At 37.1% G+C, this 16,326-nt stretch overlaps 3 protein-coding genes across 3 annotated transcripts; all 3 read right to left on the reverse strand.

Moving 5' to 3' along the window:
• Window positions 1-315: 315 nt before the first annotated feature.
• LOC126704744 (uncharacterized) lies at window positions 316-1,279 on the reverse strand. Its single transcript, XM_050403784.1, has 2 exons — window positions 588-1,279; window positions 316-505 (listed from the first exon to the last, which is right to left on the reverse strand). Exons 1-2 carry the CDS (start codon window positions 1,277-1,279, stop codon window positions 316-318), a joined length of 882 nt encoding a protein of 293 aa, XP_050259741.1.
• A 4,271-nt stretch (window positions 1,280-5,550) lies between these two features.
• LOC126733093 (uncharacterized) lies at window positions 5,551-12,878 on the reverse strand. Its single transcript, XM_050436250.1, has 7 exons — window positions 12,713-12,878; window positions 12,432-12,565; window positions 12,003-12,272; window positions 8,200-11,888; window positions 7,923-8,067; window positions 6,639-6,719; window positions 5,551-5,934 (listed from the first exon to the last, which is right to left on the reverse strand). The coding sequence occupies exons 4-7, from the start codon at window positions 11,721-11,723 to the stop codon at window positions 5,854-5,856; spliced, it is 3,831 nt and encodes a 1,276-aa protein (XP_050292207.1). The 5' UTR covers window positions 11,724-11,888; window positions 12,003-12,272; window positions 12,432-12,565; window positions 12,713-12,878; the 3' UTR covers window positions 5,551-5,853.
• Window positions 12,879-12,953: 75 nt separating this feature from the next.
• LOC126733100 (uncharacterized) lies at window positions 12,954-14,543 on the reverse strand. The gene is made up of 4 exons (XM_050436263.1): window positions 14,210-14,543; window positions 13,615-13,821; window positions 13,228-13,493; window positions 12,954-13,067 (listed from the first exon to the last, which is right to left on the reverse strand). The coding sequence occupies exons 1-4, from the start codon at window positions 14,373-14,375 to the stop codon at window positions 12,969-12,971; spliced, it is 738 nt and encodes a 245-aa protein (XP_050292220.1). The 5' UTR covers window positions 14,376-14,543; the 3' UTR covers window positions 12,954-12,968.
• Window positions 14,544-16,326: the final 1,783 nt, after the last annotated feature.

Here is a 16,326-nt window from a genome sequence, read left to right on the forward strand (position 1 = left end):
GTGCAATAAGTGGCTAATGGATTTCCTTTGGCTCATTTTTTCTAATGCTACCAAACAAACGAAGCACTAATTTATTGTTTGTTAAACATGATTTTCAATGTACTTGTCTCAAAGAAAATTAATGGAAGAAAATTGTAAAATTCACTATTTCTGTCAACTTCTTTTCTCCTCTATTTCGTCAATACAGCAGAAAAAAGAATTTGAATTGTGTTCAAGAAAGCTAAAAACAAAACTACCCTGTGTATATGATATTTGAACCTCTATAATTGGAGGAATTTTGATGAATAGACCTGCTCTGCCTATAGTACAACTTAACTACTGTTTTTTCGTGCCAGAGAGTCTCCCCCGAACTTGTTTTCCATTAACTAAGAAATCAACTGTTTCTTTACCTCCAAGAATACGCTCAATATCTGAAGAAGAGCGAAGGAACACATTTGCAAACTGTGGCGGCCCCATCTCTGGCTGAGCTTTCATGTAGATGGACTCTATACAGTCCCCAAATCTCCTACATTCAAGAAAACAGAAAGGGAATCAAAAGGTTGCAATTTGTAGTACTTATTATTGCATGTCTGTGTGTTTGTTAGTACCTTGTAATGTAGTCTTGAAGTTCTCCTTTCGAAACATGATGACCCTTAGAGAAGGTCACGAACAAAGTTCTATCTTTAGCGTGAAAACTAGGCACTATAGGAGACGGTCTAGCACTACTAGTAGCTGGTGGTAACAATTGTCGAACCGAGTTGGTCGAATTTGGTGGGACTGAAACTGAAGGGGCTTCAAGAACCGTATATGAAGGGAAACCTTCATGCCTATTCGAGAACTGGTGGGGTTGAATGAATCCAATTTGAAGCTGCAAAGATTGTACTGGTTGCGGAGGAACTATATCGCTAAACGCTACATCACACACATTCGTGACGAATGCATTAATCTTGCTTATCACCTTTTGCCTATTCTGATAGAAAAACCAAAAAGAAAAAGCTGGCTTAGTAAGACTAAGCATTATCGGCAAATCTTTATCGACGTCATAAAATTGACACCCTTGGTCCAACAAGATCAGGCACGTGATTGTCTCGTTGGCTAATGCACGGAGCAATTCATCTGGTAAAGGTTGGATCACACTGACAAAGTTGGCATAGCCTATTCTTTCAAGACAATTCCAAAAGGCTACAACTTTCTTGGATTGGTTAGGGTCTAAACGCAGGTCAATCACTAACCGTTTATATATCTTGATATCAATATTGTGGAAAGCTTTAAATTGGTCAAGGGTACACCACCAATGCATTGTGCCCTGAAGGTTCTTCACGTTTTCTTTGGGGAGGTAGGGATTTCGGTAGCGGCGAAGGTGTTTGACTCTTGGGGACTTGAATATGGATCTTTGGAAAGCGGAACAGTGGTTTGTGGCTTGAGTGACATTAATGAAATAAGGGAAAAGGTCCTTCGCTTGCGCTTTATATAAGAGGAAAAAAACGCCGCTTACTTGTCAAACAAGAAAAGGTTAGACTAGAAATAAAAGCAACAGTGTAATTAGGGTGCGCCACCAAAACGGACTCATTCGAACCCAATTAGGTGGGTTGGGTTAGTTTTTAAAAGTCAAATGGTTTTTTTTGGCTCCAAGTTGGGTTGGAACTGGGTATGAAAATTCATAAATTTACTTAATCGAAGTTGACTCATCTATGTTTAATATATATTATATTTTTTTTTGTTAGTTACACTTTTGCCCCCTTCTCTAATATAGAACAAAATCCTAACTTTCTATTTATATTTTAATGAACCTTAGCAATTAGGTATTCAAGGATGTCAAAGAGGTAGACAGGGGAACTGAAGCCGACACGCTAGGCATATCAAAAACATACTCTTAAAGAGGTAACGGTTCCAACAGTTAAGGCACAAAGACACAGATAGAGGGCTGTAAATTGGCCTATTTGATAAGAAATAGATTTTTTTTTTTTTTTTTTTTTTTTATAAAGACATAAACCATTTGAATTTTTATATAACTCTTTTTTTAGAATCTAATTTATAAATGAATAAAGCAATTTGAAAACATACAGGAGATTTCATATAAAATAAATAAATAATAAATAATAATAAAAACCAACAGGAGAATGGTCTTTATTTGTAGGCAATGTTTTAGTAGAAGTTAAAAATGTATTTTTACCGGATTGTCTTTTAGTTTTGTCTCTATAGGCGTAGGGGTTTTTTTGAACAAAAAAAAATCTAGTCCAAACAGGGCAAGCCCCTTAAATAGTAGTAAAAATAAAGAAATAAGTTTTTGTTTTTAATTAACTGGAAAGAGGGGTTTTTGGTCTTTTAACTTTGTGCCACTTAATCAATGTTGGGATGCAAAGTGTAAGAAAAGTAATAGTTTATGGTGCAAAATATGCATTCAAAAAGTTTAGGGTGCAAAGCATAATTTAATGTATAGTTTAGAATGGTAAAGTATAATTTCTCCTTAAATAAGATTAGAGTGTATTTTCAAATTAAAAAAAGGGTTGTGCTTAAAAAGATGGATTTCTTCTTTTAAACTCTTATCCCATTGGTGGATTCCTTGGATAGCGAGTTCTAATTTTGTATCTCTTTGGGTAGTGTTTATATATTCCATAGAGTGGTGAACTATCTATCTAAAAGTGTTTGGTCTACAAAAATAAGAATTGGCCCCCCAAATATTTGAATTAGTTTAATAATGCTCTTAAAAAAAAGTAATTGGTCCAATAATTATAGAGATATAACTTTATTTTTTGCAATTCTATTTTTTATAATAAAATGTGTTCTTATATCTATTAAATATTTAATAAAGTTTGGTATCAAACATTTTTTAATCTATCTTTTTCAACCCGTTATGTGGCGATTGTAAGGTGGTGGGCCTTGTTTGTAATGTTGGGCTGCTTCCTACTATACTAGGTTCGAGTTTTCTAGATAAGGGAGTTGGGACCGGTCCAACTGAAACCCACCTTGGTCCGGCTTGTGCACAAACTACACCACGTCTACCAGGCTTTGGTTACATACCCATGGCAAGCACAGCTACTATAAAGAAGTTATGGCAGGCAGATATAATACGGATAACACAAGAATATACAGTCACTACTTTTAGCCACAATAAATAAAGGTGAGCAACAAAAGGCTTTCCATACACAAAATAAGCTAAGTGAAAGATAAACAGGGTTAGCAAAATCAAAGTGTTAGTTTGCCATGCCAAGTAATCCACGAGCTCGAAACCAAAAAAGGGACAACCGTTCCCTCAACACGAGTAATCTCAAAGAAGAAATTAATTGTTTTGAGAGAACAAGCCTAAATGGTCTATGCCTAAATACAGATCTTTTGCCTTTTATAGAGAGCAAAACTATTAAGGGAGAGAGGAGATCAACCTATTGGTGCATGCCTATCGTTCTCTGTTTTTCTTTTCCTCTCATTACTTCTTACTTTTCTTTTCTTTTGTTTTACTTCCTTTTCTTCCCAATGCTTACTTCTGGTTATGGTTTTTCCTAGAAATTCCTATTACTGTGATTTTTCCCTCCTCAGTGCACAGCAAAGGGTCCTTTATATAGAGTCTGTCGTGACTGGTATTTACTATTTTAGCCCTTAACTGCCTTTGTATGTGTGGGTGTCCTTACCAACCACTTACTAGTCGTCAGTTGTTCAGCCACCACCACTTACCGTGTTGGCTGTGCTGCTCTCCTCTGCCAGATAAAGAATGCTATTTTGTTTATTTGTTTGCCATGGCTTTTCTACCCGTTACAATGTGTGTGTGCTCTCTCTCTTTATCCCTCATGGCATGCACCTAGTGGTTCCAACTCATTCTTACTTCTTTTGGGTAGCATGTCATCCCAGCAGAACATTTCCCCCAAAAGAGCCTGAGCAAAAACCCCAGAATAAATTTTTTCCCTCTCCCCACCGCCAGACCATGCCCTCTTTTACCTCTGGCCCATGACCCACCACTTCCTATATTGGCTGGGTACAGGTTGGTGGTGCCTGGGTCTCGCACGTGCTTCACCTTCTTCGCCTACTACTCATGCATTTGCCGTGATCTGGAGATTGGTCTGTACGTTCTGCCGTGCACTTTTGGCTTTTTATGGCGTGGGTTGTTTTCCAATCTACCATTCTTTATAACTTGCTTCTTTTGGGGGTTGGGCCTTGTTGGACCATGGGCCTTCCTTCCCCTGGCCTACTCTGTATTCACTTCATGGCCTTGTTAGCATTTTCTGTCATACCACTCTACTATTCCTGCTGTAATGTTGTTTGACACAATCTTGTTGAGCCTCTTTGGGCTTGTTATTTATCTCCCTCCCAGTGACTCAGTGTGTTCATTGCGCATTTTCTTACATTGTTTGCGGGCTCCTGTGACCCATTTCCCTCTTGGACATCCTTAGCTCATTTGCTTTTTTTGGGCTTCCTCAGCCCTTTTCCAATCCTGCTTTCTCATGGGTCTTTACTAACTCTCTTAGGCTTCCTTGGCCCAATTACTTTATACCTCATCCTTGGGGCTAATAGGTCTTTCATTAGCCCATTACTTTCTTTGCTTACATTACTTTGGACCTGCTGTGGCCCATTCTTGGTTTTCTACATACTGCTCATGGGTTTGCTTCTTCTCTTTTTTCGAGCCCATTCAAGCCGGTTTGCTTCCTCAGGACCCACTTTATGAGCCCGTGAGCCATTCATTCCTGCCGCTTGGGCTCCATGGCTTTTTCTTGCTTGCTAACTTTGGTCTGCCCGTATTGCTGGTCTTTTTCTCTTACTGGGCTTGTCAAAAATGAGCTTCAACAACGATTAACAAGTCATTGACTCATTAAAAAAAAATTGTCACTAAAACTATACATGAAATGTGTCTTTCATTGCCATATAATGGATTAAAGCAAGGTAGCTTTAAATAAGTTTGGAGCCTAACTTATTCCTCCAAGTTTTGGATCATTCATATTTTTTTAAATTTCATTAGTTCAATTGAAATATTTTTTACTTACTTTAGCATAAAATTTGATAGTTTGTATTTAAAATGGAACTTTTTAAAAATACTATGAAAATGGAAAAAATGAATTTTATTTTATGAATGATCGCCATCAAAAATAATTTTAATTGAAAATACTAAGCTTTTTTTTTTTTTTTTTTGTTGGGTGTGTGTATATATATAACTTGTCAAATAAAAAAGTGTTGTATATATGATAAAAAAGCGCGCATGTATATGTGTGTGTGTGGAAGTTGTTTTAATAAATATATTAGTATCGCAACTTAGCCCCCTAAACAAAAATTCCTGACTCCGCCCCTGATTCCAATCATCCTTCATCCCCTTATCAGATCAATTTGGTTCTTCCCTTACAAATCCAGTAATCAGAAACAATAGTGTTTTTTTTTTTTTTTTGACAGTTAATAGGATACTTAAGTCTAACCAAGTTACAAAGATGACATAGTTGACTATGATTGTGAATCGAAAGTACACTAAAACCTCTAAAACCAGAGCCACCAATTCCCTCCCATTTTTCTTTAGATTTAAAATATGTGACATTTAAAAATCAAATAAATGCCATGTCTCATACATCCAACTAAAAATGAGAGAATTAGAGACCCTTTTCCAAGAAAATTCCTTGTACCATTTATCCAAAGTCTAAATATAAATCGTGTACACTAATATCTCATCTATTGAATTAAATATATCAAATTTTCTAGACTAATACCATTGAAGAATGAGCTACAGATAAAATCTTACTATATTACAGTTCATTGATTGTTGCAGAAAGATCAAAGAAAAAAAAATGAGGCATTTTTGCAGAGCAAGGGGTTAACTGGAGGCAATATTATTTGCACAAAATTATATGACGTGATTTTGAATCAATCAAGTTGTGTTAGTAAACCACCAAACAACTCGTATGGTTATTGGGAACTGGAAGGTGGGATGTTGGTATATTTAGTACAGTCAAATGGTCCGATCTCTTGATTATTTTTTCTTCTCACCTGAAAACAGCCAACAAGTATACGTTAAACAAATAATTCCAATAGCAAATAGATTTCCTCTTCTTTGTAAATCAATACAAAAATGCAAGGTAAAATGCTTTCTTGACTTAATCAAAATATAAATAGGATCGTGGAATGCTTAATTGAGAAGCATATATCAGGTCAAAATTCTTATATAGTTAAACATCTTGCTATCTTTGTAATATGCTACAAAAATGTAAGGAGAATTCTTTGAGTAAGGAAAAGTATTATGAAAACATGCACTTCAGATAGTGCCGAGACCAAAAGTAATTGTAGCTTTAATCACAACAGTAATATGGTATACCAGTGGTCCAGTGGTAACTGACTTAGTTCTGTGATTGTCAATCATTGGATACCATGCGAACATCAAAACATGAGTAATGTGGAGCTCATTGTTTTGCACTCCATGCAACATAGCATACAAGGTAACTCAGCCAGTTAAGCATGGTGACCACTGTACACAATCACGACATTCGTAATTTCTCGTATCTAAAACTACTCCCATAATTTCCAACTCAAATCATGTCTATATTAATTTTTTCTTTTTGTATGATATTTGAAAGTAATTTGAGTCTGTTATCAAAAGATTTTCTATATTTTTCCAACTTAACAATATATTCACATGTTATGCATTGACTAAATCCATGTCAGAAAAAACTAGTGTCAAGGAAATTGGGTCATACCGGGGACCAAGGACCAGGTTCAGGTTGAGATTTATCAGGAGGTGAATGTTGTACAGCTCCACTTTTCATGGTCAGAATTTCCTACAGATAATTCTGTATGAGATAACCAAAGCAGAATTTAAACTGATAATAATGAGTCATGAATAAGATCAGAAGCAAGAAATTATATGATTATTAAAATTCTTCAACTATTTCCATGGTTAGAAGTTCTCTGCGGGAGATGACCAATGCTGAATTTAAGCAACCATCAATAATGAAATCATGGATAAAATCAAAAGCAGTGAATATTATGTAGGGAAAATTACAATTTACCCCATGAGGTTTGGTCCTATCACAATTTAGTCTACAGACTTTTAATTATTATAATTGACCTCTTAAAGTTTGGATTTAAAATAAAATCGTTAAGGTTCCATTTGGATGAATAGATTTGCATTTTGTGGACAAACTTTCAATTTCAACTTACCCCCTTATGGCCTAGCTCTATCACGATATAGTCTCACAAAATTTTCAATTGCTACATTTTCAACCCCTGAAGTTTGGAATAAATAAAACCATCTAGGGGTCTTTGGATGGAACCCTAACGATTTCAATTAAGTGCAAACTTTAGGAGATACAGCATAGGAATTTAAAGTTTGTAAACTAAATAGTAATAGGGCCAAACCATAGGATAAACTGTAATATCCCCTATTATAAATTTTCAGAGGATTGAAATTCTTCAACTGCATCCATTGCTCAAGCATGTAAGGTTTCAAAGGTTTTAAACAGGGTAGCTTGACTAATACTACTCCAAAGCATGAACAACTATTAGGAATGCACACAATGGATTTTAAACCTATGACCTGAACCTCCACCCCTTTTTATGGAAGATTTTTGAGCTAGATTCTAGAACTCATTGGCACAATTTGGGGAGAACTCTTGAGTCGGCACATCAGCTGGATCAAATTATGAATCAACATGAAAAATAGTGGAAACAATCAAACTATGTTGGTCCAATTTTGATTGAGGGCTGTCCATTCATGGGGTTTAAGGATTAAGGATAATCTTTATGCCATACCATTTAATAAAGGAATATCACTTTGATGCTAGTGCATCTCCCTATCATTACATCCAACCGATCCACCAAACCCATTTTCAACTCTAGATATTCATCAGTTTTGAGATATGCACATAAGAGATTGCACCCATACAAGGACACAACTGCTAACAACATACTCAAAATAAAATAATCATGTCCCAACTAAACATGGCTTGTCTATACATGTATGTGCAAGAGAACAAGTATACCTCCCCAGCAGATTCAAATGCAGCTAACCACTCATCAGAGAACGGAGCAGCATGAGGTGGAGGTTTTATTACAAGAGCATCTTGCTTCTTATCATTCTCAAGATTATCACCCTCAGGGTTCCTCCTGCCATCCTCAGGGTTCCTCCTGCCATCAGAACTGTCAGATTAAACTGTTTAAGCTTCTCTCTGAGTTTCTGTGCAATCTAAAACTATTATATATGGAATGACGGAGTCAAAGGAAACAAGGAAAAGAGAAAACACAAGACAACAGACTTACAGCTGCATTGTAGTATCCTTATCATCTGTGGCATGCACAACCCCATCTGACTCTTGCTGCATTTCACAGATCTGAGAGATTTCAGTTTCAGCTTCCCCTGACAAACTTCCACTCTTCAACACATTGTGACTTTCTGATGACTGATCAGTTAAGATAGATAATCCTGATTCTTCACTCAAGGAACAAAAGCCCTTAGAATTATAAGTCCTCACTGCCCCTGAAATTTGATCTATGCTCATTTTTGCAGAAGAATCAAATTTCAGAGATGCTTGATCACTGAGACCATTGTCATGCCTGAACTTTGAATCAGTACAATATTCAAGATTTTCAGCCAATGGCACAATGTTAACAGAACCCGTCACTGTGTCCTCCATGTGCAGGTGCTCAGCCCTTTGATCTGCATCAACACCATCCTCTTGCAAAGCAGGGGTTGCCTCAGAAAACAGCATGGAACTTTCTGATTTACTTCCATAAATATCACATCCTGCCATAGCACTTTCCTTCTTAAGTTCCTCGGAAGTGGTGTTTGCAAGAAAGAAGTCATCATTTGAACACAACCCATGGTTATTATCTAGCAAAACTTGCTCTACTATGAGGATAGAATTTTGAAGCTCAGGATGTCCAGATTGGTCATTTAAATCATCAACCACCATTAGATACTGATTACTCGCAGCCGAAATATTCACATTACTGTTGAAACTTCCAACTAATATTTTACCATTTGAGGATTGCACCAAATTTGATTCCTTATACATGTCATTAAATCCATCGACTTCTTTACTTCGTTGATCAACATGAGGACTTTCCAATCCACTTCTACCAGAGCCTTCGGCTTCTGAACTATCAGCATCAGTCCTGCTATTGAATCTCATGGACCCTTCAGAAGACTGACTCTTTGCAAACAAAAGGCTATGATATGTTTCTGGACTCTGATTCTTCTCATAATCAGCTTCAACAGAGCAAGGCATACTCAGTTTTGTTTGTTCCAAAGAGCGTTCATTGACCACGTGCATATCCCTCAACAGATCAATGGGTACTATTGAAGTATCGCAATGGCAACCACCAATGTCATCGCCAGGCTGTGACTCAGAGGTGGCACTGGGAATTTTTATTAACAAATTGCATTTTTTCTCTTCCACATCTTCTTGCTGAGTCACATCATCTATCCCAAAACCACCATTAACTTGGACTGAAGGGCTTAGATGGCATGCTGGATGAGGGTTTTCCAATTCATTCCCACTAAAATCTCCACTTTTTGGACACCCAGTACCAGTCATATATCCACTTCCACCAGAACTTTCGACTTTTGAATTATCAGCAGCAGTCCTGCTATTGAATCTCAGGGACCCTTCAGAAGACTCACTCTTTGCAGACAAAAGGCTATGATATGTTTCCAGACAATGATTCTCCTCATAATCAGCTTCAACAGGGCAAAGCATACTCAGTTTTGTTTGTTCCACAGGGTGTTCATTGACAACGTGCATATCACTCAGCAGATCAATGGGCACTATTGAAGTATCGCAATGGCTACCACCAATGTCATCACCAGGCTGTGACTCAGAGGTGGCACTGAGAATTTTTATTAACAAATTGCATTTTTTCTCTTCCACACCTTCTTGCTGAATCACATCATCTATCCCAGAACCATCATTTACTTGAACTGTAGGGCTTAGACAGCATGCTGGATGAGGGTTTTCCAATTCATTCCCCCTAAAATCACCACTTTTTGGACAGCCAGTACCAGTCACATATCCACTTTCACCAGAGATTTTGACTTTCGAATTATCAGCAGCAGTCCTGAAATTGAATCTCATAGACCCTTCAGAAGACTGACTCTTTGCAGACAAAAGGCTACTTGTTTCCGGACTCTGATTCTCCTCATAATCAGCTTCAACAGGGCAAAGCATACTCAGTTTTGTTTGTTCCACAAAGTGTTCATTGACGACGTGCATATCACTCAGAAGATCAATGGGCACCGTTGAAGTATCGCAATGGCTATCACCAATGTCATCGCCAGGCTGTGACTCAGAGGTAGCACTGGAAATTTTTGTTAACAAATTGCATTTTTTCTCTTCCACATCTTCTAGCTGAATCACATCATCTATCCCAGAACCACCATTAACTTGCACTGTAGGGCTTAGACGGCATGCTGGATGAGGGTTTTCCAATTCATTCCAACTAAAATCTCCACTTTTTGGACAACCAGTACCAGTCATATGATCTTCACCCCTCATGTCCATTTCCATTTCCATTTCCGATGGGCTAAATTGACCGTGGAGTTCCACATTATGTCTAAACTGTGTATCAATAGATGAGTCGTAATTTTCAACCACTGGCTTGTTGTTTACAGAGCCTGATGGAGCACCCTCGACATGTTGGCACGCCATGGTCTTAGCCACCCCACAGCTACAGTCTTGCATTGCAGATGATACCATACAATGAGTACTTGAACTATTTGATTTACATTCACAAGCACCATTTGCTTCCAGTATAGCAGACTCAACAGTCTGACAGAGCTCCAGTTGTTCTCCAATTCTTTCATTTACATCATCAACGACCATGAAATATTGACTATCCACTGTTGAAGTGCTGGGGCTACTTTTTACTGTAGCATCTAACATATCACCCTCTAATGACTGTGCTTGTGCATCTCCCACAAGTGAATTACTACTCGTTTTATCATCTTTACCAGAATCATCTTTTGCCTGCTCCATGTACACAAAGCAAGATTGGCCATGAGAGCTTCGCAATGCAATCTCACTACAACCTTGGATTTTTGGGCTGACATCTGCCAAACAATTGGATTTCAGAAACTCTTTAGAAGCTCCATTATCCTTGAGGAAACTACCGTTTTTTGCCCATAGTCTCTGGCTCTCACTAGAAATTTTACCATCTTCACAGGCGGAAGGCTTCATCAGCTCAGATTGTTCCCTGACATCATGCGCACTGCTTAACCAGTCATCGTATGCTTTTGAAATATTTGTTGTACTACTACCACTGACATCTCCAGAGTTAGACCCTGGAAAGGCACCATCATTCCTAGTTGCCAAACTATATGGTTTGTCTTCTACACTTTGGTGATCAATCAAGTCCTTGGTCTTAGAAACACCATTATCTTGCACCACACAACTAAGAGAAGAAATTGAAGGGGGATTTTCCAATTCAGTCCCACTTAAATCTCTATTTCTCAGGCAAACATCTGCGACCTTGTTGTTGTCATCAGACTTCTCCAACTGTCCACAGTATGCCCTATGTAGTTCTGACTCCTCTCTATGAGCAATCACTTCAGTTTTTAATGGTTCTGCACTTTCCAGAACTTGTTGGTTAACATCATCAAGAATGCTATCAAGCTGATTCTGATTCTTTATTTCTTCATAGCACTTATTGTCATATGGCACCTTCACTTCCACCTGCCTATTATTCATCTGCAAGACAGATTTCATCTTTTCATCTTGCTTATTATGTGAAGCAGGGTTAACGGTAGATGGAACTGAGCATCCCAAACTCGAGCCTAAGACCGTCATATTTCCAATTGTTGTCACATTGGGAATTTTTCCTGGGTGAAGTGGGGGCCTCAGATCATGAATGTGGTTTGTGGCACCAGGTTTTCTCAAATTAGAAGTATTAGACACCGGTAGATTGTATGGTCTAGAAGTTCTTTGTAATGGGCTATGCAAAGAAGCCTTTGGCTGCAAAGCAATCAAACAAATGACAGGATAATTTGAATGAAACACTCAAAAGTGATTCCCTTATAGGCTTATACACATCTAATTAACCAATTATGGGAAATACAAGTGGCACACCTGACCAAAAAATCCCAGCGATGGTGATGGCAACCGCAAACCTGATGGTTTTGCTTTTTGGAGTTGTGCATGTTGTATCTGTCCACCAGTTATGCAAGCATTTTGAGGAAGAGTAACTGCAACTTTGTTGCCTCCACCATCATGGCTGTCTGGTGTATGACTAGTAGAGGGAAGCAATGTATCTGGTATGATCTCTGAGCTGTTATTTGCCTCAGTAACAGGCGGATGCCGCAAATTGGTTGATGAATGTTTTTCTGATGATGAAATGACCTGCACTTATTTAAATTAAATAAATCAATAAAAGGGACATATGCTTCCTAGTTAATAAGGAGATGCTGATGAAGTACAAGAAATTAATAGCCTAGTCACACAAGTTTCTACAATGTTAAATAGCAAATCCTTCTGCTTTCAACAGCTTCAGGTTCTCACCACTTTTCGTCTAGCTTGTCTAACAGAGGTACCAGCTGTTAAAGATTTGGTAGCAGGACCAGATTTTGGATTATTTTGTAGTATTTTGGAACTGTCTGATGAGGCCTTTGGTCCAGTCTTCCTCTGTACATTAACTGCAAGATTGGGAAAAACAAAATACAATCATTTAACATAACCATTTTATTTAGTTTGATAAATACTTTGAACACAACAAATTTATCTGAAAAGCATGAGAAACTTAATCATACAATCATTATAAAAACACATATGTACAAAACTACCTGTTTGAGCAATCTGGTTGCGCCTTGAGTCATTTGCACCTGAGGTAGCACCCTTTGTAGTCCTAGAAAACACAGAGGAATCTAGCTTTGAAACAGGTATTTTAGAAACCTTTGATGCTTTAGTTTCAGCTTTAGTTGTGTGCACGTTTGCAGGCCTTTTCAGAGTTCAAATAAGTTAAGGGCAACTGTACTAAAAACGCAAATAGATATGCACATATATATTCAATTAAACCACTGAAAACCATCAAATCTTCTATTAGCAAGGATATGAAGATGCAGCCACTGGTCGTGGGCATCCACCGCGTTTAGACCCACTTCTATTTACATCGCTGGTTGCAAGAACCTTTCTCTTGGCCTGAGGATCACATTTAACATGACTGCAGTAAGTTATATACCACACAGGTTTCATCCAATAGAATATGCGAAATCACCAAAATTGGAAAGCTTACGCTATTAATCAAGACTAGCATAAAAAGTAAAAACAATGCATATGTTCAAAATTGAGAAAAACTTACCGCAGAAGCTGGGGCCACATTATCTCTAGCTGGTGAACCATGCTTCGGCAACAAGCGAGAACCACTCTTTCCATCTTTCTTCACAGAAGTTGGCAATTCCTTGAATAAATCTACTTCCAGTGATTGCAAATCTGCTGCATTATGGGTGCCATCCGATGCACCAGACAACGATTCTCTCCCTTCTTCGGGGATAATTGGCAACATCCCCCCATCAACCTTACTAAAACTTCCACAAATCATAGATAGCTCTGACGGATTCAAAACACCTGGACATTGAGCAACGAATAAGTTCATCAACTAGAATCCTAGCTCCAATCTCCCGAAGAAAATAAGGTAAAAAAAAAAAAATTAACAATCAACATGTCTGAACAGAGAAATTAGGAAAACCTTCTTCAGTAAAAAAGGCCCGATCCCATGCTAAACTTTTCCGCAAATTGTATCCTCCACCCTTTTTCTTCCTCTTCATTTGCTGTGGCTCCATATTGAGTTTCGGCATTTCTACTTTGTTCGCGTTAATGTTCTCTTTGCTAATACCATCTGTTTGCAATGAAGGGCTTGGTTTTTCGGTATCTACATTGCCTACTTTACCCTTTGCTGTAAAACAAGCCGCCTATTACAAACTATACCATCAAATGAATCAGTAAAAAAAAATTCTCAACCACTGTGGTTCAACAAATTAATTACTTTCATGATCGTCCCAGCGATTACACCATTAAAGCCAGCAAATTTTCTCAAATATGATGAATTTAGAGCACTATAAAAATATATATATATTGCTAATTGCTAAGCAGATTTTGAAGTAAAAGGAAGAGACAAAAGCTTTATCAATAGAGCAGAATGTGAGCGACATTATTAATAGAAACATCCAAATCGAACAGAAATAATACCCTAGAAAGCGAAAATGCAAATGAAACTCAAAGAAAATTCAGAGCGAAAAATTAAATGGCTGAAGCAAATTTGAAGAGAGAGTGAAAGCCCTAACCAATTGCGGAGCGAAGAGGACGAGGAGGCTTAGATCCATGGATTTGGAGAGGCGAGCATAAGAAATAGTTGTTGCTGTTAAGCTTCGAAGCGTCGTCGTTTGGTAACTCTAGCAGTAGAGAATCGTCTTCGCCGGAGATCTCCAAGAGCGAGAGATCCGACTCCATCTCTCTCTCTCTCTCTCTCTGAGTTTGTGCTCTAGAAGAATCGAAGAATGAAAAAGTATCAGTGAAAAGTGAGGGCTTAAGAAGGAAGTTTAAACGGTTGGTTTGGATCTACGAGTTTTGGTTTTGTTGTGCCAGTGTTGTGCGTGTGTGTGTGTAAATTTTTGAAAGGATTGGTAAGCGGGAATTGTTTAATTTTGTCAATGATGAATGAAAACGACCACGTGTTGAGTTAGTTACGAGAGTAGCCATGTCATAGTCTGATATTTACGAACCAGCCCTCAACGTCATGGTCAACGATACGATGCTTTTGAGTTTTCGGCTTTGACTTCATTGCTTTTGGTGTAGCATGGGCCAGGCTGAGAAAATATAATCTAATACTACGGGCCCATCCCAGACTATACAACGGGTTGTATGGAGCTATATGTAAGCCATCTGGACCGTTGGTTCAAGAATTGCTATTGCATCCATGACCTGTTGCTAAAAGATGGTATAGATACATCTACTTCTCTCTATAAAATTATTGAAGACAATTTTAGTGAAAACACTTTAAATATTATTATTAGAATTAAACCAACATCCATATTAAACATGATAGGATTTTACTAAGAGTGCGTTTGGGAAGCGCGTTTTGCTTCCCAGACGCACGTTTACGTTTCAGAAAATTTTTTTTTTTTTTTTTTTTTTTGGTCAAGCCGTAACTTTTTGACTTTTTTGTTGTGAGCAGTGCTTTTATGCACTGTTCATGGGTCCCACAAAATACATTTTTCAGCAACTTTTTCATTAAAAGTGGGTCCCACAATACTATTCACATATTTAAAAATTATTTTGCTACAGTATTTTTCAGTTTTCAGTTTCAGTTTTCAGTTTTCAGCTGTATCCAAACGGACCCTAAGGAGGAATCACACCGGACTACTAAGTAATAAAAGTTAATTAATAAATACACGTTTACCTTTTTCTTTTTTTTTTTTTTTTTTTTTTTTTTTTTTTTTTGGATACAAGATAGAATTCTACTCTAACCTAATCTAAATGTATATGTGTGTGAAACTCCCTCCTGGAGATTTGAACCCCGACCCTTACCCCCCACACTCTACAAGCACTTATACTTGTGGAATGACCATTACATCAAGGGTGTGCGGTGGTCACGTTTAACTTAAATATGCTTAATTTCTATAAAAAAAGTTAGTCGATCACAATATAAAAAATAGAAAATGCTATAGTTATTATAAGTTTTACTACATTAAAAAATAAATAAATAAAACTTACAAATTGATGTAACAATGTATATATGATTAACAGGCTTCAAATAAATGTGTTTTAATGATTGGTGGCACATCAATTTGTAAGTTTAATATAGTAATAGTTGTAAACTTGTAATATCCCTCACATTTCTTATAGAATATAAAATTCAACCATAACTAATGCACATTTCGGCACTCTTACCCAACCCAACAAAATATAGATGAGTCAAATTAAAGAACTTGAAAAAATAAATTCTCACTCTAGTCCCACTTTAATCAGTTTATGGTAAAAACTAAGAAACCATCATGAAGCCATGTTGGGCATCGCATCACAACAGTGCACAAATTAGAATGCAAAATGGCAACCTTTAATGAAAATGGAGCACAAATTTCAGTTTGAATAATGGAATAGTAGTCTTTCACACCCACTTGAAGAAATTAGTGATATTTGCTTCCAGTCCAATCATTCAATAGAAATCTTTAGGCTGCCCCCAAATTATTCATAATTCTCTTTACGTTCACTCTTAATATATAAATATATGTATACATACTAGTCTCATCACATGTGCTTCACGCGTGCGATGATGCTTTTTTTTTTTTTTTAGTGGTCCTATTTTATAGAAAAAAAACTATGTTTTTATTTTATTTTATATATATAATTTTTATTTTAAAAATCTAATTTATAAGTGAATAAATCAATTTGAAAATTAATA

Source organism: Quercus robur, chromosome 1 (genome assembly GCF_932294415.1).
Source record: "Quercus robur chromosome 1, dhQueRobu3.1, whole genome shotgun sequence".
Lineage (NCBI taxonomy): Eukaryota > Viridiplantae > Streptophyta > Magnoliopsida > Fagales > Fagaceae > Quercus > Quercus robur.